The sequence below is a fragment of the Vipera ursinii genome, assembly GCF_947247035.1.
Source record: "Vipera ursinii genome assembly, chromosome: 14".
NCBI classification, from domain to species: Eukaryota; Metazoa; Chordata; class Lepidosauria; order Squamata; family Viperidae; genus Vipera; species Vipera ursinii.
The window spans coordinates 8,537,730-8,562,788 of NC_139527.1; the positions used below are offsets into that span (position 1 = coordinate 8,537,730).

Here is a 25,059-nt window from a genome sequence, read left to right on the forward strand (position 1 = left end):
TTCTCACCTCTTCTGCCCTGACGCTTCCCAATTAAATTGACTTCTACGGGCCAACGTGTGTGCACAGGCATGCAAGAAGGTGGCAGACGTGGGGAGAGGTTTCCCCCTCCCCACCCCCTGATGCTCTGGACCTGAATTTTTACGGAGCGTGTCGGTGCAAAGTTGAGCATTTTCAGAAAGGAGATTTAGCTAATGAACTTGCGCTAGACCGGGACTAAACCAGATTTTCAGGATTTGAATGTAGAAATGTATGGAAGGATTACCGGGCCCCATCTCCATTTTGCTAGCCGTCTTATGACTGGATGGGAAGGGAAAGAATCCCATTTCAAGGAGCTGACGATCACCTGTCTCCCGTGGCTTGGTCTGTCATTATCTTGGGAAAAAGTGGGATCTGCCTTTCTGATGAAAGAAGAATAGACACATTGCAAGTCTTTAATTGAACGTTCTCAACCTTGGCAGCTTTACGTTGGGTGGACTTCAACTTAACAGAATTCCCCAGGAGTACGATGTTTTTAAAGATGTCTGTTTAATGCGTTGATTAGGATCAGAATTGTATTCTGTTGTTGTCGATCATGAGGGTGACCATCACCATCACAATGCATGCTTTTACCACGCTGTGGTGCAATGTTGACTAAAGGCGGTTGTTTTAATGCATTGATTTGGGTCAGAATTGTATTCCGTTGCCATTGATCGTCCTCACCCTCATCGTAGCTCCTGTATTTACCAAGGTGTGATGCTGTTCAGAAGGAGCCAGGAAGTAAGTACAAAATCAGTCGAACAAAGTCCGTTCTCAACGGAACCGCCAACATGGTAAACAAATATTGACACTGGATTAAACCACCCCCAACAATTGCGCCTGCTGAAAACAACATCCTGTAATACAACCCAGCCCGTGCAAGTTCCTAATTAAAATAAACCTAAGTATTAAGCTGAGAACTCTCATGATCTGTGAAAGGGGAAAAAAAAGCAGGGGGGGGGGAGAGGTAGCCAAAGCTTATGCTAAGCCATTTGTATTACTGCATTGCTTGTGTTAAGCCAACGAAAGCCATACAATTAAGCCTCGGTAATAAATTAAAAATAGCTTTTGCATTTTGCCCTCCAAAAAGGAGGCGGGGCGGCAGGGGGGGGGGAAAGGAAACCTGTTCTTGAAAATTCCCCAGGGTGGTTGGTTACATTTATGGGAATTAATGAGCTGGCTTAGTGGTTCCAGTCAGTGCACGATTCGTCGTTAGCTGTACGATAATCTTTGGAGACTTGTCCACAGTTGTAAGGAAAAATTTTTCCTCCAAAATGAGAAGTAAGCAACAGTGTGCAGCGAGGGCAAGGAGAATCCTCTGGAATGTATAAAAGCTAATATTGTACCACCAAAAAAAAAAGGTCTGGGGATTTTATTGAACCAGACTTCTGCAGTTAATAACAAACCAAGGATCTATGCATAAATTTCCTTTTCAGCCTGCTAGGCTGGAAGGAAGAGGGGGACACACACACACACACACACACACACACATCCCCATATAAAATGCTGTTGCAGATTGTGATGTTTCAATAAGATTTAGATCTGATTTGCATTTAAACAGGAAAAGTAAAAAGAAAGAAAAGGCCTTAAATTCACGTATGGGCAAAAACCATGCATATTCCAAAGTCAGAAATATTAACTGTACTGAGCATAATGGAACACACAGAAAAATCTAGTTGGTAATGGATGGCGATTAAAAAACAACAACCACAACGAAGCAGCTCAGAGCTTTAATAGATCATTCCTTCAAATCATCGCCACTGCAAAATGGGAGTTAATAAATTATTGGACATACATATGTGCTCCTGGGTTTAACGGAGGGTGTGTCATCATTGCAGGGCAGATGGACAAAAAAGCCTTGCGGAAATAATAGATATGGAATATCTGAACTTATTATTTGTGTAGGTTTTTATTATTTTTTTAAAAAATTACAATCTTTAGAGCTTAGTAAACGACACGTTGTCTGGGTTCACATATTTAACATTAAGTTCTTCAATATAAATCTATTCAGTACTACACAATCCAGTATTTTTTCCTTGATCTTCCTTTCTTCCTCATATTTTTCCCCTTTTCCCCTCATTAAACAATTACAGTTCTTAGTACTATTGATGTATACAAAATTAGACATAGACATCTTCACCATATTTTACCAATATTATAGAAATAACAATAATATCAATTGATAAGTCAATATCCTGGTTTTGCGCTCTTATTAAAGTTTGATTTCCCATCAGCATTTGAAGTATCTTTTTTGTCACTTGTGATTTTCTCAGTATTAATTACATTTATACGGCTAACAAATGATATTCATACCAATCCTCTTCTTTTCAAATTTCCCGTATCAAAAAAAAGAGGAAAAAAATTGCTATTTTAATTCTAAATCGTACCTTTCATTATAAAAATCTAGTTATATCTAAGGCTCATCCGTTCTTTTAATCATATTCAAACAAGTATATTAAAGAGATAGTGCTCCCTCTGATAGATCAAATCCTCTGGTTTTTTTAAGTCTAACTCTCGTTTTCTTTCTTTCCCAAGCTGCATTCCAGGCCAGGGCAATTAAATCGCCCAAGAATTTTCTTTCTATTTTTGAGAAAGCTATTTGGCATGAGAAAGACAATTTAGGTAGAATATTTTTTTGTGGGGGAACTCTGCTCATCCACATTCCCTAAACATTTCCCCTGCCTGCTCTAAGTTCCATTTTCTAGAATCTTCTTCCTTGTCATCAGGTGTATTTTGGAGAAAGAGTAAGAGGGTCTTCTGTATTTTTATTGTATAGGTAGGTCTTGCAGTATTTTATTTATGCATGGCAGTCCATATTTCCCTTCTCCGGTCTGGTACAGGAAATAAAGATTTGTCCCATGTTTGGGGCCTAGCAAGGTAATCTAAATAGTTAACAAGCATTTAACACACACATATATATATATACATATATATATACATATATATATATATATATATATATATATATATATATATATATATATATATATATATATATATATATATATATATATATACATGTATGTGTAGATATACATGTATGTATGTACATCTACATGTATGTAGATATACATGTATGTATGTATATATATAGTGGGTTAGGACGCTGAGCATGTCGATCAGAAGGTTGGCAGTTTGGTGGGTCAAATCCCGAGTGCCGCATAACAGAGTGAGCGCCTGTTACTCGTCCCAGCTTCTGCCAACCTAGCAGTTCGAAAGCATGTACTGTAAAAATGCAAGTAGAAAAATAGGGACCGCTACGGTGGGAAGGTAACAGCGTTCTGTGCGCCTTTGGCGTCTAGTCATGCCGGCCACATGACCACAGAGACATCCTCGGACAAGCGCTGGCTCTTCGGTTTTGAAACAGAGATGAGCACCGGCCCCTAGAGTTGGAAACGACTAGCATGCATGTACCGGGGAACCTTTACCTTTACCTAATATATATAGCCTTTATAATCCAGTCCTAATAGCAATATTTTATAGTAATCCTTTGACTCAAGTATCCTGAAAATTATCAGTCAGGCAAGGTTGTAATCCACAATGTTCCAAGTGTTCAAAAGGAACATCTGAAATTAATATCCAAGGGACCAAGTCATAATTGAACTGACATTGGGAAGAAGTTCAAAGAATGGAAGGAACTTGACAGGGGCTGCCCCAAAGAAGAGGGAGTCAACCTCTTCTCCAAAGCACCTGAAGGCAGGACAAGAAACAACAAATGGAGACTAATCAAGGAGAGAAGCAACCTAGGGGACTTTTCCTGGTATAGATAGGTTGATTTTGAGGCACATAGAGTTGCTAGAACTTTTGGACCAAGAACGGTGAGTTTGTGTTGACCGGAAACCTTGATATAATTTTTTTTCTAGAAATTTTAGAAGCTAGAACTAGGGAGAAATTTCCTGACAGTGAGAACAATTCATCAGTAGAATGGCTCATCTTCAGAAGTTGTAGGTGCTTCATCACGGGAGGTTTTCAAGAAGAGATTGGGCAACCATTTGACTAAAATGATGTAGGGTCTTCTGCTTGAGCAGGGGTTTGGATTAGAAGACCTCCAAGGTCCCTTCCAACTTCCAAGACCAAGGAACCAAAGTCTGATGGCATGGAGGCTCACTTTTGTTGGCTCTCTTTGAGATCAAAGATCACCTGTCTGGAATCCTTGCCCAGGGTGGGAGATTAGACTTAAAAGGCTCCACACACCCCTTCCAATCCAGTGATTCCAGAGGATTTGAGACTTGAGAAAGAGATTTTAAGAGCTCTTTAGCCTCATTATGTTATTTGACATTGGGCCTCTAGCAGCTAAGGATTTCTGACATGGGTTATCCAGGCTCTAGATTAATCCTTCAAGAGGATAAGAATGATATTGTGGACACCAAGTTGATGTTGAACTTAATTACAGCAGCAAGACTTTTAGTAGGTCAATATTGGAAGAAGGAGGAACTCCCGACTATAGAAGAATGGACTCTAAAAGTTTCTGACCTGGCGGAAATGGCAAAGATTTCGGCTTATTTGAAAGATCATTCACAACAACATTATATTATGGAGTGGAAAAAGTGGATTGATTATATCCAGAACAAATATGGGACTAAAAAGTTTCACTTAGCATTTGAATAAGCTTTTTTCTTTTTTTTATGTGATATTAGTATTGCTTGTAGTCATTTCATATGAGCTAGAGTGCGATAGACTTAATAGTTTATTGTTGTTAGCATATGGTTGTTTATGATTGTTTTTTGCTTTTATACCTTGTATTTAGCTCTGGGAAGTCGGGGAGGGGGGAGGGGGGAAGGGGGGAGGGTTAGGGAGGGCTAGGAAGGGGTGGGCGGAGGGAGGGGGGAGGGATTGTTAAAGATAAAATGTATTGTAAAACTTTTCAATAAAAAAAAAAGAGGATAAGAACGATGTGAAGCCAACTCAATTGTGCCCCATTATGATCTTTTTCTATTAAGATGCTTTTCTTATTATTCCCCCTCCTCCACGCCCCGGGTTATTAATTCATACTTCTGAAGCCACAGGGGACTTCTTCATTTTTTGCATAAGGGCCTTTTGCCCATTAGAAGATGGTTGATCTCGTAATCGTCTCTTCCCCAAAGTAAACAAACGCCACTCCGCTCTTTCAGTCATGCACCACAGGTTTCCCCAATGCTTCTCTGCCCTGCTCAGCTTTCTCTGGATCTGAAGTTATCAAAGGTTAAGCCTAAGTAAGAAAAACGGGCAGAGGGAGATACGTCATTACTCTTTCCCTCTGCAGCTTTGAAGGATTCGTCTCTAAAGAGCTTCTGGTTGACATTCCGGTTGATTCAGGAAATTTATCTCTGAAAGTTGTGCAGAGATTTCAAAGCGACTTCTCCCACTCCACCCGAAATTCAGGGTTTAATTTGTGCCGATGCAAACCTTTTTTTTTTGTTATTGAAAAGTTTTACAATACATTTTTAAATACAAAAAACTCCCTCCTCCCCCTCCCCTCTCCCCAACCCTCCCCTCCCCTCCCCCCTCCCCGACTTCCCAGAGCTGAATACAGGGTATAGTGATACAAACATAAGCTAGAATATGCTAACAATAAAAATAAGACAATAAATTCTATCGCACTTTAACTCTCCATAGTCATAATTATATTACTAACAGATAAGCTAAGCTTGTAAGCCGCCCTGAGTCTTCGGAGAAGGGCGGGATATAAATGGAATTAAAATTTTAAAAAAATAACAAATAACTAATACTACATCATATAAAACCACTACTTATTCAAATGCTAAATGAAACTTTTTAGTCCCATATTTATTCTGAATATATTCAATCCATCTTCTCCATTCCACAATATATCTCTTTCAAATACGCTGAAATCTTTGCCATTTCCGCCAAGTTAGAAACTTTCAGAGTCCACTCTTCTATAGTCGGCAGTTCCTCCTTCTTCCAATATTGCGCTACTAAAAGTCTTGCTGCCGTAATTAGATTCAACATCAACTTAGAGTCTATAACAGTAGTATCTGTAATAATACCCAATAAAAACAATTGCGGAGAAAACTTTATCCTTTTCTTAAATATCTTTTGCATGTGCCGATGCAAACTTTTGAATCATGTCTCCGCTTTTAGACTGGTGTAAGAAAGGATGGAGAAAATATATATTTTGTAAAGATTTCATACAGACAGATACGATCTAGTAATACCCCATTCCAAATTCCTAGTAGCCAGGAGCTTTTACTTCAAACATTCCCCTTTCATTCTATTGATGTATCTGATTTTGTTGAAACTTCATTATGTCTTCGGGGACTGGAGGCTAAAACACATGAAGAATGGTTGTAGGAATTGGATATGTCTAGCTTAATGAGAAGAAGGACTAGGGGTGGCATGATAGCAGTCTTCCAATATTTGAGAGGCTCCACAAAGAAGAGGGAGTCAAGCTATCCTCCAAAGCACCTGAGGGCAGGACAAGAAGCAATGGATGGAAACTAATCAAGGAGAGAAGCAACCTAGAACTAAGGAGAAAATTCCTGATAGTGACAACAATTAACCAGTGGAACAACCTACCTCCAGAAGTTGTGAATGCTCCAACATTGGAGGTTTTTAAAAAGAGATTCGATGTCCATTTGTCTGGAATGGTCTAGGGCAGGGGTGTCAAACTCAATTTCATTGAGGGCCGCATCAGCATTGCGGTTGCCCTCAAGGGGCCGGGTGGGTGTGGCCTGGGTGGGCGTGGCCTACTGGGTGGGCATGGCTAGAGTGCGTATGGCCTACTGGGTGGGCGTGGCCAGCTCTACATTGTTCGCATCAAGGGTGCCTATGGGAGCCTGGGCAGGAGTGGGACAGATCTGAGGGTCTCTGGCAGAAGGAGGGTCTCTGGGCCAGGGCCAAGGCAGTGGGGGCCATTCCCTCAATGTTTCCAGGATGGGTTTGCAGGCCGCATGAAACCACTTCGCGGGCCGGATCCGGCCCCCGGGCCTTGTGTTTGACATGTCTGGTCTAGGGTCTCCTGCTTGAGGAGGTTGGACTAGAAGATCTCAAAGGCCCCTTCCAACTCTGTTATGCCGTTGTCCTTTTCTTTAAAATTGTTCTCTCTTTTATCTCTTTCTTGTTTCAGGTGTCTGAAAGATGTGACTACGTATTTGTCAATGGGAAGGAAATGAAAGGCAAAGTGAACGCGGTGGTCCATTTCACATACCAACATCTGAACAGCCCCCTGGAATTGACTGTGTGGGTTCCCCGCCTCCCACTGCAGATTGAAGTCTCTGACCCAGAGTTAAATCAGATCAAGGGCTGGAGAATCCCCATTGTTTCTAACAAGAGGTAAGGTCCCTTGGGATCTTCCTAGCCCCACCCTGGTTTTCTCTCCCATGATTTCCTGAAAGCATATAATTGGCTTCATTCACACACCTTGTTCCTCAAACTAGCCAATCATCTTTTATGCACAGCCTCTCCATACTGTGTGAAATCAGCCTCTGTCTATCCTTGTTGCTACTGAGTCTGAACAGCTGGCAATACCTTCCATTCTAATGGAGCGCTAATGTTTGTGGGTAGATATATTGTACATTTATTAGTGATCAGCATCAATACATAAATTGGGCTCACACGGAATACTCCCATCTGGTTAACCTGGGTTATCACTGTATTTTATTTTCTGTGTGTTTGTGGCCTGTGTCTCTCTGAGTGTATCTCTCTGGCTTTCAACCAGTCTTGGCTCCTAGTGACTTACATGGACAAGTCTTAGCAACATTTTTGGAGATGATTTGCTTCTGAGTGACAGGAATTGGCCCAAAGTCACCCAGCATGCCCAAGTCAAGAGTAGAACTCAGCATTCCTTATTCCTAGTCCAACACCTTCACCGCTAGATTCAACTGGGCCTCCTGTTGAATTCGTCAAAATGAAATGAGTTCCCACCAGCATATTTTAGGTGGAAGGTGAAAATGACCTCAAGTTGGAATTTGGGGCAAGAGGTTTGTTTCATTAAGGGGAAGGAACAGCAGAGGCCCCCTCCCCACAAAGTAAGACTCACAGAGTGACCAGGGTGGTCCAGACATAACTGCTTCATAGCTTGCCAACAGACCTGAGGGAGGGAGGGATTTGTTATGTGAACTGTTAACATCAGCTGGCTACTTCGTGAGAACCAAGGTGTTGTGATTCAGGGTCAGCCTGTGGGTTCGGGAGTTGGGTCGGATGACTCTGAGGAGGAGGAGGAGGGGGGTGTTGAAGAGCTTGCTGAGGGGATTGGACAGCTTGATGAGAGCCCTCAGCCAGGCCCCTCTCACCTGGTCACGACGCAGACCCAGCTGTGTGAGCCTGACAGCGTGGATGAAGATGACCCACAGCTGGCCCTGTTCAAGGATGCCCGATGCAGGAGGCAGTCAATCAGGAGTAAACAGAGGAAGGCAATGGGGCTCCTCGGAAGGAGGCAGAGAGAAGCCACGCCCTGAACTGTATTTAAGGGAGAATGCGTGGGAGGGCTGGTTTGCTGAAGGCAACCGCTTGGATTGTTCCTGCTTCTTAGCTCGTGTTTTATGGTTGGTGTCTTGTCTTACTCTGTTTTATGTGAATAAATTTGGCAGGCGTAATTCCAGCCTCTTGCCGTTTCTAAAGGGGTTGTCTCTGCCTTTTCTGCAGGGCCGGTAGCAGGCTGGTACAGAACACAAGGACACACAGAGAGATGTTTATGGAAGACTGTGGATTCTCTCATAACAATTGTCGAATTTACAATTGGGCAATCTGACCTGCACGAAGAGGGGAGGGACGTTTCTATTCTTTTAATATAGGTAGTCCTCGACTTACACAAAGTTCGCTTAGTGAACATTCAAAGTTACAACGGCACTGAAAAAAGTGGCTTGGGAACATTTTTTCACAGTTGCAATCTTTGCAGCATCCCACGATCGCGTGATCAAAATTCAGATGCTTGGCAACTGGCTCATATTTATGACTGTTGCTGTGTCCCAAGGTCATGTGATTGTCTTTTGCGACCATCTGACAAGCAAAGTCTATGGGAGAAGAAGCCAGATTCCCTTAACAACCAAGTTATCAACTTATCAGTTGCAGTTATTCACTTAACAACTGAAGCAAGAAAAGTCGTAAAATTCACTTAGCAAATGTCTCGCTTAACAACAGAAATTTAGGGCTCAATTGTGTTCGTAAGTCGAGGACTACCTGTATAGCAATTTAGGCACGAAAACCCCAGAGCTGGTTTTCCTTTCATCAGCGCTGAAATGGTGCCCTCAATAAAGTTTTGCGTTAGAGATTTAATGGTCTCAGCTGCGTTTACTTCCTCCTTACTGCATTTACTTCCTCTGTCAGAACCCATGCAAGTCATGAGTTCATGCATGGACCCCATGAGAGCACGTCTTTAAGGCCATAACATCAACAGTGCCACAAGGTCAACTTTGTGGTTGGCTTGACCATCTGGCTTGAATCTCTTCACAGATTAGTTAGAGACAGCGATGATGAAGAGGAGGATGAGAGGAAGGGAAGAGGTTGTACTCTCCAGTACCAGCATGCAACGGTGCGGGTCCTTACCCAGTTTGTAGCTGAGCCCTTGGACCCTGGTGGCCAAACTACTTACCTGTTGGGCTCCGACTGGCAAGTGGACATCAGTGACCTGGTAAAGAATTTCATGCAAGTGGAAGAGCCGAGGATTGCCAAGCTGCAAGATGGACAGGTGCTAATGGGACAGGAGTTAGGAATGACTACCTTACAGGTGAGCACAATGAAGGGCTGGGTAAAAAAACGGGTTCCTTTCTAGATCAGACCAAAAGATTCATATTCTTCATCTAACTGGAGACACTAGAGATGTTCAAAAGTAAGACACGAAGGCAGCATCCAATTTAGGGCATGTGAATATGGAAGTTTCATTAAGTTCAGAATCCATCCAACCGAAGAACAGAATGACAGAGTTGGAAGGGACCCTGGAGGTCTTCTAGTTCAGCCCCCTACTCAAGCAAGAGACCCTAGACCTTTCCAGCAGGTTTTCCAGACATTCACAGTTCTTTCCTGAAACTCATGGAGAAGACTCTCGGTGTGCTTCGTGGTGTGTTGGTGGTGATTTAGAACAGTCCAACCCCCTGCTCAGGCAGGAAACCCTATACAATTTCAGACAAATGGTCACCCAATCTCTTCTTAAAAACCTCTAGTGTTGGAGCATTCACAACTTCTGGAGGCAAGTCGTTCCACTGATTAATTGTTCTCATGATCAGGACATTCTAGATCAGGGGTGTCAAACTCAATTTCATTGAGGGCCGCATCAGCATTGTGGTTGCCCTCAGGGGGCCGGGTGGGTGTGGCCAGGGTGGGCGTGGCCTACTGGGTGGGCGTGGCCAGCTCTACATCCTTCGCATGAAGGGTGCCTATGGGGGCCCGAGCAGGAGTGGGACAGATCTGAGGGTCTCTGGCAAAAGGGGGGCCCCTGGGCCAGGGCCAAGGCAGTGGGGACCGTTCCCTCACTGTTTCCAGGATGGCTTCGTGGGCCGCATGAAACCACTTCACGGGCCGGATCCGCCCCCCGGGCCTTGTGTTTGACATGTCTGTTCTAGATTGCTTCTCTCCTTGATTAGTTTCCATCTGTTGCTTCTTATCCTGCCTTCAGGTGCTTTGGAGAAGAGATTGACCCCCTCCTCTTTGGGGCAGCCCCTCAAATATTGGAGCACCGCCATCATGTCACCCCCCTAGTCCTTTTCACTAAACTAGACATACCCAATTCCAGCAAGCGTTACTGCACCGATCAGTGCATGAGGAAGCAGAAAGGAAAATTGAGATACGTTTCAGAGCTGGAACAGCTTATCAAAATAGTAAAAAAAAAACTGAATACCAAGCCACAGAACCTTTAAAAGTCCACATCTGTTCTTGGTTTACCTTGAAAAGCAGGAGAAACAGGAAGGACCAGACTACCACCCTAGAAAGAAACCAAAAGCATTAGCACAAAGCAGAAGGAAGTGTGTTTTATGTTTCGAGAATGCCCTGAAAGGAACTAAAAAGTTCATTTTATACTGTTGGATTAGCTACAGATAAGGTGGGTTTGGGGTTTTTTTGGGGTTTTTTTGTGCCTTGCAAAAAGCTTTTATGGCAGTCAGCAATCCACGCATTGCACTGAGCAAATTTATCAGTCTTTCCCCCCCCCCAAAAAAGGGGTGTGTGTGTCCTTTGTTAGAGTAGCATCACTCTGCAGCTCTTTCTAAAGACATTTTATCAGCCGCAGAAATTCTTTGCTCTGCCTTGTGTCCAGAAATACAAAGAATATATTTGGCAGGGAAATTCAGCAAGCAAGTGAATGACAAATGGATAATCGGTCTATTCACTTGCAAGAATACCTGTCACCTGTCTCTCCAGAATTCATCCGTCACCTATGTGACATAGTGTCATCCCCTGGATTGCTCCATCTGGTCTCTCTGTCTCTCTCTCTCTCTCTCTCCCTCCCTCTCTCCCTTTCTCTCTTTTCCTCCCTCCATCTATCTATCTAGTCTATCTATATCTCTGTTATCTCACTCTAAAGGAGAGAGAGATAGAAATATAGAGATAAAGATGTTAGAGAGAGAGAGAGAGAGAGAGAGAGAGATATGATAGACATAAGGTAAAGGTAAAGGTTCCCCCGCACATGCGTGCTAGTCGTTTCTGACTCTAGGGGCCGGTTCTCATCTCCGTTTCAAAGCCGAAGAGCCAGCGCTTGTCCAAGGACGTCTCCGTGGTCATGTGGCCGGCATGACTAGACGCCAAAGGCGCATGGAACGCTGTTACCTTCCCACCGGGGTGGTCCCTATTTTTCTACTTGCATTTTTATGTGCTTTCGAACTGCTAGGTTGGCAGAAGCTGGGACGAGTAACGGGTGCTCACTCTGCTACGCGGCACTTGGGATTCGACCCGCCAAACTGCCAGACCTTCTGATTGACAAGCTCAGCGTCCTAACCCACTGAGCCACCGTGTCCCTTTCATGATAGACATATCTCTTATCGTCTCTCTCTTTCCCTCTCTTTCTCCCTCTCTCTCTCTTCCTTAATTGTTTTAGCAGAAGCAAATAAAAAGGTATGAGAACAAAATCAGTCTATGCAAAACACTGGCCCCATGAGCATAGAACATTAAATAACAGAGGAAAATTCCTGGGATGAGGTGGGAAGAAAAGAATGAAGAAGAGCTGAAGAAGGGATCGCATTTATGTTTCTTAACCTGCATTTTGAAATGTGCAGATAATAATAATAATAATAATAATAATAATAATAATAATAATAATAATAATAATAATATAATAATAATAATAATAATAATAATAATAATAATAATAATAATAATAATAATAATAATAATGAAGAAGAAGAAGAAGAAGAAGAAGAAGAAGAAGAAGAAGAAGAAGAAGAAGAAGAAGAAGAAGAAGAAGAAGAAGAAGAAGAAGAAGAAGAAGAAGAAGTTGGAAGGGACCTTGGAGGTCATCTAGTCCAACCCCCTGCTCAGGCAGGAAACCCTATACCATTTCGGACAAATGGCTGTCCAGTCTCTTCTTAAAAACTTCCAGTGTTGGAGCATTCACAGCTTCTGGAGGCAGATTGTTCCACTGTTTTAATTGTTCTCACTGTCAGGAATTTTCTCCTTAGTTCTAGGTTGAATCTCTCTCCTTGACACGTTTCCATCCGTTGCTTCCTGTCCTGCCTTCAGGCGCTTTGGAGAATAGCTTGTCTCCATCTTCTTTGGGGCAGCCCCTGAGATATTGGAAGGCTGCTATCATGTCCCCCCTCATCCTTCTTTTGATTAAACTAGACATACCCAATTCCAGCAACCCTTCCCTATATGTTTTAGCCTCCGGTCCCCCAATCATCTTTGTTGCTCTTCTCTGTACCCTTTCTAGAGTCTCCACATCTTTTTTACATCGTGGTGACCAAAAGTGGAGAGTGTATTCCAAGTGTGGCCTTACCAAGGCATTGTAAAGTGGTATTAACGTGATCTTGATTCCACCCCTGTTAATGCAGCCTAGCACTGTGTTGGCTTTTTTGGCGGCTGCAGCACACTGCTGGCTCATATTGAAGTGATCCTGAAGTCTGGGTTCTCGGGATTTAAAAACAAAGTTCTCAGTCGGTCAGGAGTACCTAGAGGTGCAGAGAAAGATGATTTGGGAGATAAGGTGTGTTTAGATCAGGGCTTTTCAACATTTTCACCCATTGTACCACTTTTAGCATAGGGCAACATCCGAGTGCCACCAGTCGCCTAAGCAAGGTGTCAAAAACTTGACAAAAAAGGAAAAAAGTGATGAAGTACAGGTAGTCCTCGACTTACAACAGTTTGCTTAACTGTTCATAGTTACAATGGCCCTGAAAAAAGCCCCCCCCCCCAAAGCCACAGCCGAGCAAGACACCTGCCTACCCGCCCGGTGGTGCTCTTCCTCCTGTCCAAGGTTTTCATTGTTGTGAGCATTTCTGTTGAGGATTGGCAGCAGGGGTGGGGTGTGGGGGGGTGTTTGGGTTTTTTTTTCCCCGTCTGCTGGGTGGCTGCAGCAGGTTTTGGTCACTTCACATGACTCTGGGACACTGTGACCGTCATAAATGTGAACCAGTTGCCAAGCATCTGAAGGTAAATCGCAAGACCCTGGAGATGCTGCAACATTCCAGCTGATCGGCGCTTCTTCTGGGCTCAGCAGAAGTGCCAGGATTAGTGCCGAGCTCTGGATGGAGCCTGGCGCTGATCCTGGCGCTTCCACTGAGCCCTGACAGCCCTGCAGCTCCAGCCGTCTCTCGCTCAGGCTTCTGCGGTGCTGCTACTGGTTCAGCTCATTCCCCTCCCCTGCTAGCACTTTTCTAGGATGGTCGCGTACCACCTGCCAGGTGCCAATGTAGCACAGGTGGTACCCGTACCACTGGTTGAAAAGCCCTGGTTTAGAGATGTTGAGAGAAATTGCGGGTAGAAATGTGCAGTTTTGGAGAAGGTGTATTCCTGATGAACATCTTGTGGAGGTTTCAGTCTGAAAACAAAATAGGACGAACTCATCTGATCATCCCACCTTGAACAGATTGTTCTCTGATGGTCATCCTTCCTTCCTTCCCTCCCTCCCTACTCTTTGTAATGTATCATTGTGGTGTTATAGAGCTGCAATCTGATTAACCAAATTCTGGTTTCTGGGATAAAAAAAATAAAATAAAGGCTCTACCTAGTTAAAAGTGAGACGTGGCGTGTTTGCCAAAAGTGATTTCCTTGGAACGGAGCGATGCCCTGTCACTGTGCCTGTCTCCTGCAGATCCTGTCCCCACTTTCCGATGCCATCTTGGCAGAGAAGACGGTGACTGTCCTTGATGAGAAGGTGACCCTCACTGACCTGGGGGTCCAACTGGTGTCCGGTCTTTCGCTCTCCTTACAGCTGAGCACTGGAAGTAACAAAGCCATCTTCGCTACGGCCATCGCGCAAGAACTGCTTCAAGCGGAAAAGCAGGTTAGCAGCCTCACACCTGAAGTCCCTTTTTCCCTGGTTGGGGTCTCCGAGTGTCCTGTCTGAGCACAGGTGGCCCCTATTTCTTCCTAAAGCCTAAGCGGCCACTTCTGAATTGATCCTTTGATGAGCCATAGGTGAATAGGGGATCTATTTTACTGGCAACATTTTACATGGCCTGATGAATCTACAGTTAGCCAAAGGGAGAATCAGGCAGTGTTGATAATGTTTGTTTCTTTGCTTTCCTCTTCCACTGCATTTCCTTTCCCTCCCTCCCTCCCTCCCTCCCTCCCTCCCTCCCTCCCTCCCTTCTTTCTTTTCTTCCTTCCTTCTTTCTTTCCTTCCTTTGTCCCTCTCTCCCTCCATTGCCCTTCCTTCCTTCCTCCCTTCCCCATTCCTCCCTCCCCTTCCCCCATTTTTCTCCTCTTTCCCTCCAATAATATTATTCTTCTACTTCAACTCTCCTTCTTCACTCCTATTAGTTCCCCCCCTTTCCTCCTCTTCATCAACATCTCCCATAATCTTACTCTGACCATACACCCCCTAGCGTAGAGACTTGTGCCCACCAAGACCCCTTCCCCACCCACCTTCTTTTTTCCTGCCATCTCTTGCCAGCTAAGCAGGTGAACTGGCGAATGGTGTCCTTGTATGATTGTTAATATTATTCTAAAAGGACATTTGAGATTTCTAGGTGCTCATCCCCGAAGGCCACTGAACACCTAAACAGAGAAGCGTTGTAACCAGTAAACAGGGCATCAAAACTAGAACAAGCCGTGGGTGAAAAAAAAATGCGAATTCTTTTTTTTTTCCCCCTTTCTGGTAACCTTTCATAAATAATACAACATTGTACTGCTCACCTGCCAAAAATACATGTTTGGGGGAAGAAGATTCTATGCACTCTAGTTGAACAGCCAATCTAGCCGTTCCTTAACCTTGGCGGTCCTTCGTTTTTTATGTATGTAATTTTTATTAAAGATTTATTTTTTGTTGAAAGGAACATAAAAACCCATATAAATTAATAGAGAGCCAGAAAAAGAAAAGAGAAAGAAAGCTTGGAGGGCAAGAAAGGGGGGGAGGGGGGGAGAAAAAAAGAGAAAAGCTACAAAGGAGTAGCTTGCAATCTTCTTTATGGTAGCTATAAGTGCAATTATCAATTTATCTCTTTCTCAGTAGTTACAACATCCCTCTCCTTTTTATAATCTATCCTGTCTGATCCTCCCAACCGTACATCCTAAGTTCATTCTTTTCTGTTTCGCAGCAAAAAGTCTACAAAGAATTTCAATCAGCAATAAATGTAGATATTGTCTTTGTCTCTGATTAAAGAAGTCCACTTTAACCATCTCAGCAAGTTCTGTCATCTTAAACCTTTTTTTAAAAAAATTCCATTTATATCCCGCCCTTCTCCGAAGACTCAGGGCGGCTTACAAGCTTAGCAGTAGCCTTCATTCTATGTATATGCCTGCTTATTAGGGCTTTCACACACACCCCAAGCGGCATTATTACAAAGTCAGCTTAATTGCCCCCAACAATCTGGGTCCTCATTTTACCGACCTCGGAAGGTCCTTTGGTGTGTGGAAACCATCCAGATGTGATTTTTGCCCACCTGGTGGTTTTGGGGAGATGGATTGAATAGTGCTGGGGGAGGGGGGAGGCAGGGGAAAGATGGATAGAGCAAAAGTTGTTCTCCCTCTTGTGTGGTTGTTGATGTTGAGGTCATCTGCTAGAGATCAGCACCAGGAGATCCATCTGCTGTACCCACAGCTACATGAGTCAAGCTGCTATTGGTAGAGTTGATCGTGGCCATCAATTTAGAGCGGGGGTCTTCAAAAACTGACCCTTTTATGACTTGTGGACTTCCAACTCTCAGAATTCCTCAGCCAGTGTGCCTGGCTGAGGAATTTTGAGAGTTGAAGTCCACAAGTCATAAAAGGGCCAAGTTTGAAGACCCCTGATTTAGAGGGTTTCAAGGGAGACTTTGAGCTTGTGAGGTCATAGATGATCAAAATACAAGATTACATGCCTCTAGCCCCAGCAGTTGGGTGCCGTATTTGGAATGGGACCAGCTATTGTGTTTTGAGCGATGCTATGCTTCTGAACATCCCAAATGTACTGGATTGTCCCCTGTAAGTATGGAGTGGAAGCGTCTTTGGCCTTAGGATCCTTCTCCATTTCTTTTCTTCTTCTTTTCCTCATTTTTCCAGCATTAGGTTTATTTTGCTCCATGTCTGCATTAGGGGGTCCTTGGTACTCTCTGAGCTTGGTTGTTTTCTTGAAGACATTTTGTGACCCAAACTAGGTAACATCGTCATGTTTGGGCCATGAAACATCTACAAGAAGACCACCAAGCTCAGAGAGCACCAAGGACCCCACAGTCCTCCTCCTCCTCCTCAGTTCTGCAAACCCCACTCCCTTCTAGCACTGATGATATTCCCAAGTTGGATAATGAAATGTCTTCAAGAAAACCACTAGGCTCAGAGAGTACCAAGGATCTCACAGGTCAACCCTGAGCTACAAATATTCACTTTTTATGAGGTCTTCATTAGTTTATCTTTAAAGGAATGTGCAGGGACAATTAAAAATGATGTGTCCAAGGTGTGTGTGTGTGTGCATGCGTGCGTGTGCGCACACACACACACACACACACACACATATTTTTACACAAATATGAGCTGTCACTGTTGTGACTACTGCCTGTCGATGGCCTTCGGTTAGGCTGAAACAGGAAATAAAGATTTGTCCCATGTTTGGGGCCTAGCAAGGTAATTTAAATAGTTAACAAGCATTTACACATATCTCCCTTGCTTCTCAGCTAACAAAGTGAGATAGAGCTTGCGGCCTAGAGGTTAAAACAACTGCCTAATGTGCAATCAGCCCAGGTTCGAATCTCAGAAGGGTATGGCTGACTGATGAAAACAAATAAGTTTGAAATGCATATCAGTCTCCCTTTAATTCTTTGTTAGCAATCTAAAAATTTACACAAATATGAGCTGTCACTGTTGTGACTACTGCCTGTCGATGGCCTTCGGTTAGGCTGAAACAGGAAATAAAGATTTGTCCCATGTTTGGGGCCTAGCAAGGTAATCTAAATAGTTAACAAGCATTTACATACACACACACACACACACACACAGAGAGAGACACACACACACACACACACATACACAAATACTAAGCAAACTGTTGTGAGTCAAGGACTACCTGTCTAAAAAACCAAACTCTGCTGGATTTGTCCCAGTGTCATTCTGTCTCATTTTCCCCCCAAAACAGGAAGCCGTGATCAGTTGCTGGATCCAGTTCAGTGATGGAGCAGTTGTGCCCTTAGATATTTACGACGCCAAGGATTTTTCTTTGGTGGCCACGTCTCTGGATGAGAAGGTGGTCTCCGTCCACCAGAGTCCCAGGTTTAAATGGCCATTCATCGTGGCCGAGTCGGAAGGCCAGGGTCTCTTGGTGAAAGTGGAGCTGGTGATCAGCGAATCCTGTCAGAAGTCCAAAAGGAAGAGTGTCCTGGCTGTGGGTACTGGAAGCCTCAAGGTCAAGTTTGGTCAGAATGACACCGTCCCAAACCCAAGTGACGGTAAGCCTGGCAGAGACGGTGTCCATCTGGAGAACCGGACCAGCGATCGGCGTCAGAAGACCAGCCTGCAGGAGAGATCTCGCCCACAGGGACCTTACTACAGCTCCTCCATGGGACACGAGGAAACCAGAGCAACTAGCACTACGCAGAAGTCCATTCTAAGTAAGAAAGAAGACCGGGAGAGTCTCCTAGAAGACGACGGTCATATGCAAAGTCTCCCGATAGACTTCACCAGTTTTCCAGCTCAGGTAGACCTGCCTAGGAGCAATGGAGATTTGGAAGACGACGATCCTGAGGAGACACCCAGGGGCTTAAGCGACTTGGAAATTGGGATGTATGCTTTGCTAGGTGTCTTCTGCTTGGCCATTTTGGTGTTCCTCATTAACTGTGTCACCTTTACCTTGAAATACAGGCACAAACAGGCTCCGTTTGAAGAGCAAGAAGGCCTGAGACATTCTCATGACTGGGTGGGACTGAGTAATAGAACTGAGCTGCTGGAGAACCACCTCAATTTCTCCACCCAACAGGAGGAATGCATTACAGCCATTGACCGGAGTGTGGATTTAGAAGAAAGCAAGTATCTCCTTAGTATCAACCCTCAGAAGAACCTCAACGGCCAAGTCTTCCGATCCACGGATTCTGCCCCCTCCCCAGAAGGGAAGGAGCAGAAGAACGAACCAGCTGCCTCCCCCACCTCCAAACGGAAACGTGTCCAATTTACCACCTTCACCACCATCTCTTCAGATGGTGGGTACCCAACGGTCAACTCCATTTTGACCAGCGGCGAGGATGATATCAAATGGGTTTGCCAAGACATGGACTTGGGAGAGTGTAAAGAACTAAGGAACTACATGGAACAGCTACATGAAAAAGTGTAACAATACATCTGAAAAAGATTTTGTTTTTTTTCCTATCTCTTTTTTTCCACTCACCTTTCTGCCTTTATGTTGAGATACTAGTCAAGAACAAAGACCATAGAGAGAGAGAGAACTTGGTGAACAACCCAAATCTGGCTCCTTGGGTTATCGTGGAAAACTTCCAGAGTGTACTCAAAATCCCAGATAACAAATATATATATGGAATGGGTCTTTGAAGAGGTGTTTGAGAGGTGTTTGAAGCCAACCCACAAGGGAAAATAAAAAATTAAATAAGGAGAAGTCAAATAAGACCTCATTATTTTAGCTGATCCTCCCAAATCAAGGCCAAAAAAAGTAAATCCTGATGTATGGTTTAGATCAGGGGTAGGCAACCTTGGCTCTTTTATGACTCGTGGACTTCAACTCCCAGAATGCCTGAGCCAGCATAGCTCAGCTTGGAAACTCTCCCTTTCCCCTCAGCATGGCTGGCTCAGGAATTCTGGGAGTTGAAGTCCACGAGTCGTAAAAGAGCCAAGGTTGCCTACCCCTGGTTTAGATGCTTTCAAGCTGGTTAATTCTCACTATTTCAGATTTGTCATCTGGATCTTATGTTTTGGGGAGGGATGGGTGGGAGGGAAAAATGGAAAAGTTGAAGGCCATATCTCAATCCATGATGAGATGGAGGAGAACATGTGAACAACAAGGACCAGCAGAGCCAAAATCGTAATTTGGACTTAATTTGGTACCTCTAATTTCTCTAATTTTCTCCAGAAATAGTGCCAAAGAATGCGGAATGTATTTATCTATTTTCTTTCATTCTTCGTTTTTTCTTGCAAGGAGGATTTACTAACGGATCTATGATTTAGTAGGAAAGATTGCAACGCGAGCCTTCACCAAGGGGAATGTGATAGCTCCCCCTTTTTTTAATTAAATAAAATTCTGTGGCCATTTGTCACATTCAGACTCCTTTTTATTTATTTTCCCCTAGAATTGCAGCAGCTTTGGCAATGCGGAAATTTTAGGGGCCCCCAAAATTGGAGAGCTTATATTGTTCTCTCAGATTTGTCTTGTTCTAGTTCCGATCCGGTCTGTGTCCCACAGAAATCAAGATAGGATGGTTTGTAAGTAAATAATTTGGCCCAGGATCAAAGGTGAAAATGTGTCCCAAAAAATAATAATAATGGTAACGATCTGGTTTCACAGACCTTTTAGTGTGACGTTTTCAGGATTGGAAATGTGTTTCCTTGCTTTCTAACTCCTAAGATTCCTTTGGATCCATTCATGGTCATCTTTGAAAGTTCCTTATGGACTTCTTTGATGATCAGAGAAGGAAAGATTCCTTTCTTAAGCATCTTTCTCTTTCCCCCTTTCTATCTCCCCCTTTCTGAAACACTCCCTACCATTTCAGAAATTGTAGGGTGATTGGTTAGAAGACGTAGCCACCATATCTCATGGATATGAGCAGGTCTGACTCAAAGCAACCTAGAACTAAGAAGAAATTTCCTGACAGAACAATTAATCAGTGGAACAACTTGCTTCCAGAAGCTGCGAATCCTCCAACACTGGAAGTTTTTAAGAAGAGTCTGGACAGCCATTTGTCTGAAATGGTATAGGGTTTCCTGCCTGAGTAGCACATTGGGGTAGAAGACCCCCAAGGTCCCTTGCAACTCTGCTACTCCTATCCTATCCTATCCTATCCTATCCTATCCTATCCTATCCTATCCTATCCTATCCTATCCTATCCTATCCTATCCTATCCCTTATTTCTATTCTATTCTATTCTATTCTATTCTATTCTATTCTATTCTATTCTATTCTATTCTATTCTATTCTATTCTATTCTATTCTATTCTATTCTATTCTATTCTATTCTATTCTATTCCATTCCATTCCATTCCATTCCCCATTCTATTCTGTTCTGTTCCGTTCCGTTCCGTTCCATTCCTTTATTCTATTCTATTCTATTCCTTATTTCTATTCTATTCTATTCTATTCTATTCTATTCTATTCTATTCTATTCTATTCTATTCTATTCCATTCCATTCCATTCCATTCCCCATTCTATTCTGTTCTGTTCCGTTCCGTTCCATTCCTCTATTCTATTCTATTCTATTCTATTCTATTCTATTCTATTCTATTCTATTCTATTCTATTCTATTCTATTCTATTCTATTCTATTCTATTCTATTCTATTCTATTCTATTCTATTCTATTCTATGGGATTTGTGGACCTCTGTGTAATTAGTTTTTATTTTGAACCAGAAATGTTAACTTTGGAGTTTGATAGATCCTTGTATTCAAGGTGGAAACGATCAGGATTAGCTTCCAGCATTTTGGACGTTGCAGAATGGGAAAAGGTTGGTGCTTCTTCATTGCTTTATAAAAATGCTGACTTCCCAGATACAGTAGGTGACTGGTTTCATATCTCACATATGCCTAGTGGTTTTGAACCACCGATGAAGGATTTGCACGTGTGAACGGTATCTAAAGTAGGATGTAGACCAAAGCAAATGTTTCAGAAGTCCTGGGAAATTTCAAAGGTGCTTTTTCAAAAGGCAACCGGAGTGTTTTGTTTTTTTCTTGAGGAACATGAAGATGAAGAAAACGTTTTGCTTCTCATCCAAGAAGCCTCTTTAATTCTGATGGGGGGGGGGGCAAATGGAAGGATATGTTCTGATAGGATGGCGGGATGGTGGGGGATGGAAGGATTGTATTTCATTGTAGTCATCTGGTTATTAGCACTCTCTCTGAGAGCTCTTGAGGCCACCTGGGGGTTTATTGGTGCCCTCAGGGTCACCTAAATCAGGGTACAATTGGTTGTGGAATCTTCTCTGAACTGTTGCAAGGGCTGCGTTGCAAAGTGGAGATCGGTGGTGTCTTATTACAACCCCCCCACACACACCTTCTGTTGAGGGAAGGGCGTTCAAGTCTTAACATAAATGAATTATTTTACCCTTCTTTCAATCCAGCGGTCCTCTCTATCCAAAATGTGGACTTTGCTGTTTTCAGAAGAGTGACCTTTGTCTTTCAAATGGAGATGGACCGTTGGATCTTGTCCAGATGGGACTGGATGAACTGATGAACTTTATTGGAAGAGAAGCGAAGTGTCCATGGAGAGTCTCCATCATCCAGGTCATAGTTGCCCCAAAGATGCTTTTGCACAAGACAACTGGACTTCCTTGCTTCTCTTTGGAGATGCTTTGCTTCTCATCCCTGAAGCTTCTTCAGCTCTGACTGGATGGTGGAGAATGGCAGGATTTATACTCCTTGCAGACAGCTGGTCATTTGCATTGTTTTAGCGAGTCGTTAAAGCTACCTGGAGGTTTATCTGTGTCTTCAGGGTCACCTGAATGGGGCAAATGGGTGTGGAGCCTTCTTGGAACTGCGGAAAGGACGGTGTTGTGGACTGGAGATAGATGATGTCATATCCCTCCCCCTCTGTTGAGAGAGGCCTGTTCAGTTTTGACCTAGATGGCCTCTTTGACCCTTCTTTCAAACCAGCGGTCCTCTCTGTCCAGAATGTGGAATGCTGTCTTTGAAAGAGTGGTCTTTGTCTTTTAAATGCAGATGGACTGTTGAATCTTGTCCTAATGAGAAGCGAAACTCTTCCTCCTCCTCCTCCTCCTCCTCCTCCTCCTCCTCCTCCTCCTCCTCCTCCTCCTCCTCCTCCTCCTCCTCCTCCCTGATACAACAGTTGAGACCAATTTGAGGCAACCAGGACCTGGGAATCTCCACAGACACTCCTAGGGAATTTCTTGATGCTTTCAGAAAGGATTGCCAATCTTTTCTTTTGGAGATTAGTCACCCAAAGTGTGTGTGTGGTGGTGGGGAACTGCTAGTTAATAATCATCTACATTGATCTGGAAAACAAACTCGAGGCAAGCAACAGATTCATTTGAGGAGCAGAATAATTCTTTATTTCCCCCCCCCCCTTCTCTCCAGCTAGTTAATGATGAAGACGAATGGACTTCACACACTCCGCGGTAAGTCAGCGCGCAAAGTGCTTTCACGCTTCGTTCAGGTAATGGATGAAACAGAAACGAAGCGATGCCGAGAAGAGACAAGCACCCCAGCAGTGTTTTGCAGCTCTTAGCGGAGTTCTGTTATTGTGTGTCTTTGTGTGTGTGTTGAAAGGGATAGAACAAACTTCAAATGAGAAGCTATGACAGATGCTTCGAGCTAGGCTTAAGACTCAGTCCCAAGTTCCCTGAAATTCAGGACACCCCCTCCCCCCAAAAAAAGATCTAAATTGGGGTAAGGCAGACTGTAGCTTGGGGAAACACGTTGATCGTGACTAGAGTAGGGCAACGTCTGTGTAATTAGGCACTTGACTTCCTAATTATTTGCTTATTTATTTGAACGTGCGTGGTCTCCTATTCAGTAGTGACACAGGACGGGATCGCGAAAAGTGATAGCAAAAAATAGAAGCGTGGCAAGCAATAACAAAAAGATTAAAAAGCCATCGAAGACCTCAGCCAAACTTTCTATTCTCCTAGCACCACAAACTGGCATTATTTGCGTCTTGTAATAGGTGGATGCATGGCTTGAAAGACAGATGACGGACCTGGTCCACGGTGAAAATATATATTTTTTTCCTCATCCAAGCAATAACTTAATGTGATTTTTTTCCCCTTCCTGGTATTTCTCTTGCCCAATAAAAGGGTTTTAAGAGTATCTTTTCGCTGGCAGCTCTCCTAGCCCAAAATGTGATTTGATGGGACTCTGGATGTGGTTCAGCAGGCAAAAGGAGGTGGTGACCTGGCTTAAAAGTTCTCCTGAAACCATGGTTTATCCCAGAGGTGTCAAACTCAATTTCATTGAGGGCCGCATCAGCACTGCGGTTGCCCTCAGGGGGCCGGGTGGGTGTGGCCTGGGTGGGTGTGGCCTACTGGGTGGGCGTGGCTAGAGTGCATATGGCCTACTGGGTGGGCGTGGCCAGCTCTTCATCGTTTGCATCAAGGGTGCCTATGGGGGCCTGGGCAGGAGTGGGACAGATCTGAGGGTCTCTGGCAGAAGGAGGGTCTCAGGGCCAAGGCAGTGGGGGCCGTTCCCTCACTGTTTCCAGGGTGGCTTTGCGGGCCACATGAAACCACTTCACGGGCCGGATCTGGCCCCCGGGCCTTGTGTTTGACATGTCTGGTTTATCCCAATATTGCAAGAATAGGAGAGATAAAAGCTGGTTTGGGGAGGAGATGGAGACATGCTCTGGGATCCCTAGTGCTCTCTTGAGTTTGGTTGTTTTCTCACAGACCCAACTGGGTAACATCATTGCTAGAAGGAGGAGGAAGAGGAGGAGGAGGATACATACTCTGGGGTTCCTAGTGCTCTTTGAGCTTGGTTGTATTTTGCAGACATTTTGTGACCCTCGGTGCTAGCTGGCCTCATGAGTGCCAGTTACCTTCTTGGGAATTCTGAAGTTGAATTGGTTTTGCATTTTATTTTTAACCACTAGCCCATGTTGAGAATGGTGTTATCATGAAAAGAAAGGAGAAGGAGAAGCCATTTTCAGACTCCCATCTTCGCCTTCTGGTTTTTAATTATTATTATTATTATCATTTGCCAACTGTCTTTGGAATGTAGGTCCTAGGTTGGGTTTTGCAGGCTTCGGAAAAATTAGGTTGACTTTTGGGTGAATGAAATATTCCTAGAGGTCTAAGTGGTTTAGCTTCCTTTCCAGATCTGACACAAAGGCTTTTCTCTTTGCTTTTGTGCAGATCGGAAAAGGCAGCATTGGTTACCTCTCAAATGAGTTACCAATCATTGGGTGGGACAGTCCTCGCAGCTGGAGAGAAAGATTAAAACTTAATCTTGCAGAGTCAAAGGGAAGAGATTTATCTTGTCTACTTTCTGGTTTTAATCTACACACACACACACACACACACACACACACACACACACACACCCTTAGTTTGCTATGCTCTTTCTCACCCTGTGAGATCGTGTCATCCTTGTCCTCCCTTCCTGCGTTTGATCACCGGCAACATTTTTCACTTCACATAACTTTTGAGCTCAAAATAGCTTGCTGGATTTCCACAGCTCTTGAGGAATTTAATTGTCCTAATGCTTGCTGAAAAGTCCCCTTTTAGAAAAATACCAAAATGGAAGGGTTCTTTGCTTGCAGACATTTCATTACCCCAGTAGGGAACATCATCAGTGCTAGAAGGGAGTGGGGTTTGTGGAGAGGAGGAGAAGGAGAAGAGGAAGACTGTGGAGTCTTTGATGCTCTCCGAGTTTGGGTTATTTTCTT

At 43.8% G+C, this 25,059-nt stretch overlaps 1 protein-coding gene across 1 annotated transcript in view; it reads left to right on the forward strand.

Annotated features, from left to right (window-relative positions):
* LOC310646625 (transmembrane protein 132D-like) overlaps positions 1-18,833 on the forward strand; it is a gene marked incomplete at both ends in the record, with an annotated part of 241,456 nt that extends 222,623 nt beyond the window's left edge. The window contains 4 exons of the mRNA XM_083373227.1: positions 7,083-7,288; positions 9,407-9,680; positions 14,190-14,381; positions 17,646-18,833. Coding sequence (XP_083229353.1) covers positions 7,083-7,288; positions 9,407-9,680; positions 14,190-14,381; positions 17,646-18,833 — 1,860 coding nt within the window. The remainder of the gene's footprint in view (positions 1-7,082; positions 7,289-9,406; positions 9,681-14,189; positions 14,382-17,645) is intronic.
* Between the last annotated feature and the right edge of the window lie 6,226 nt (positions 18,834-25,059).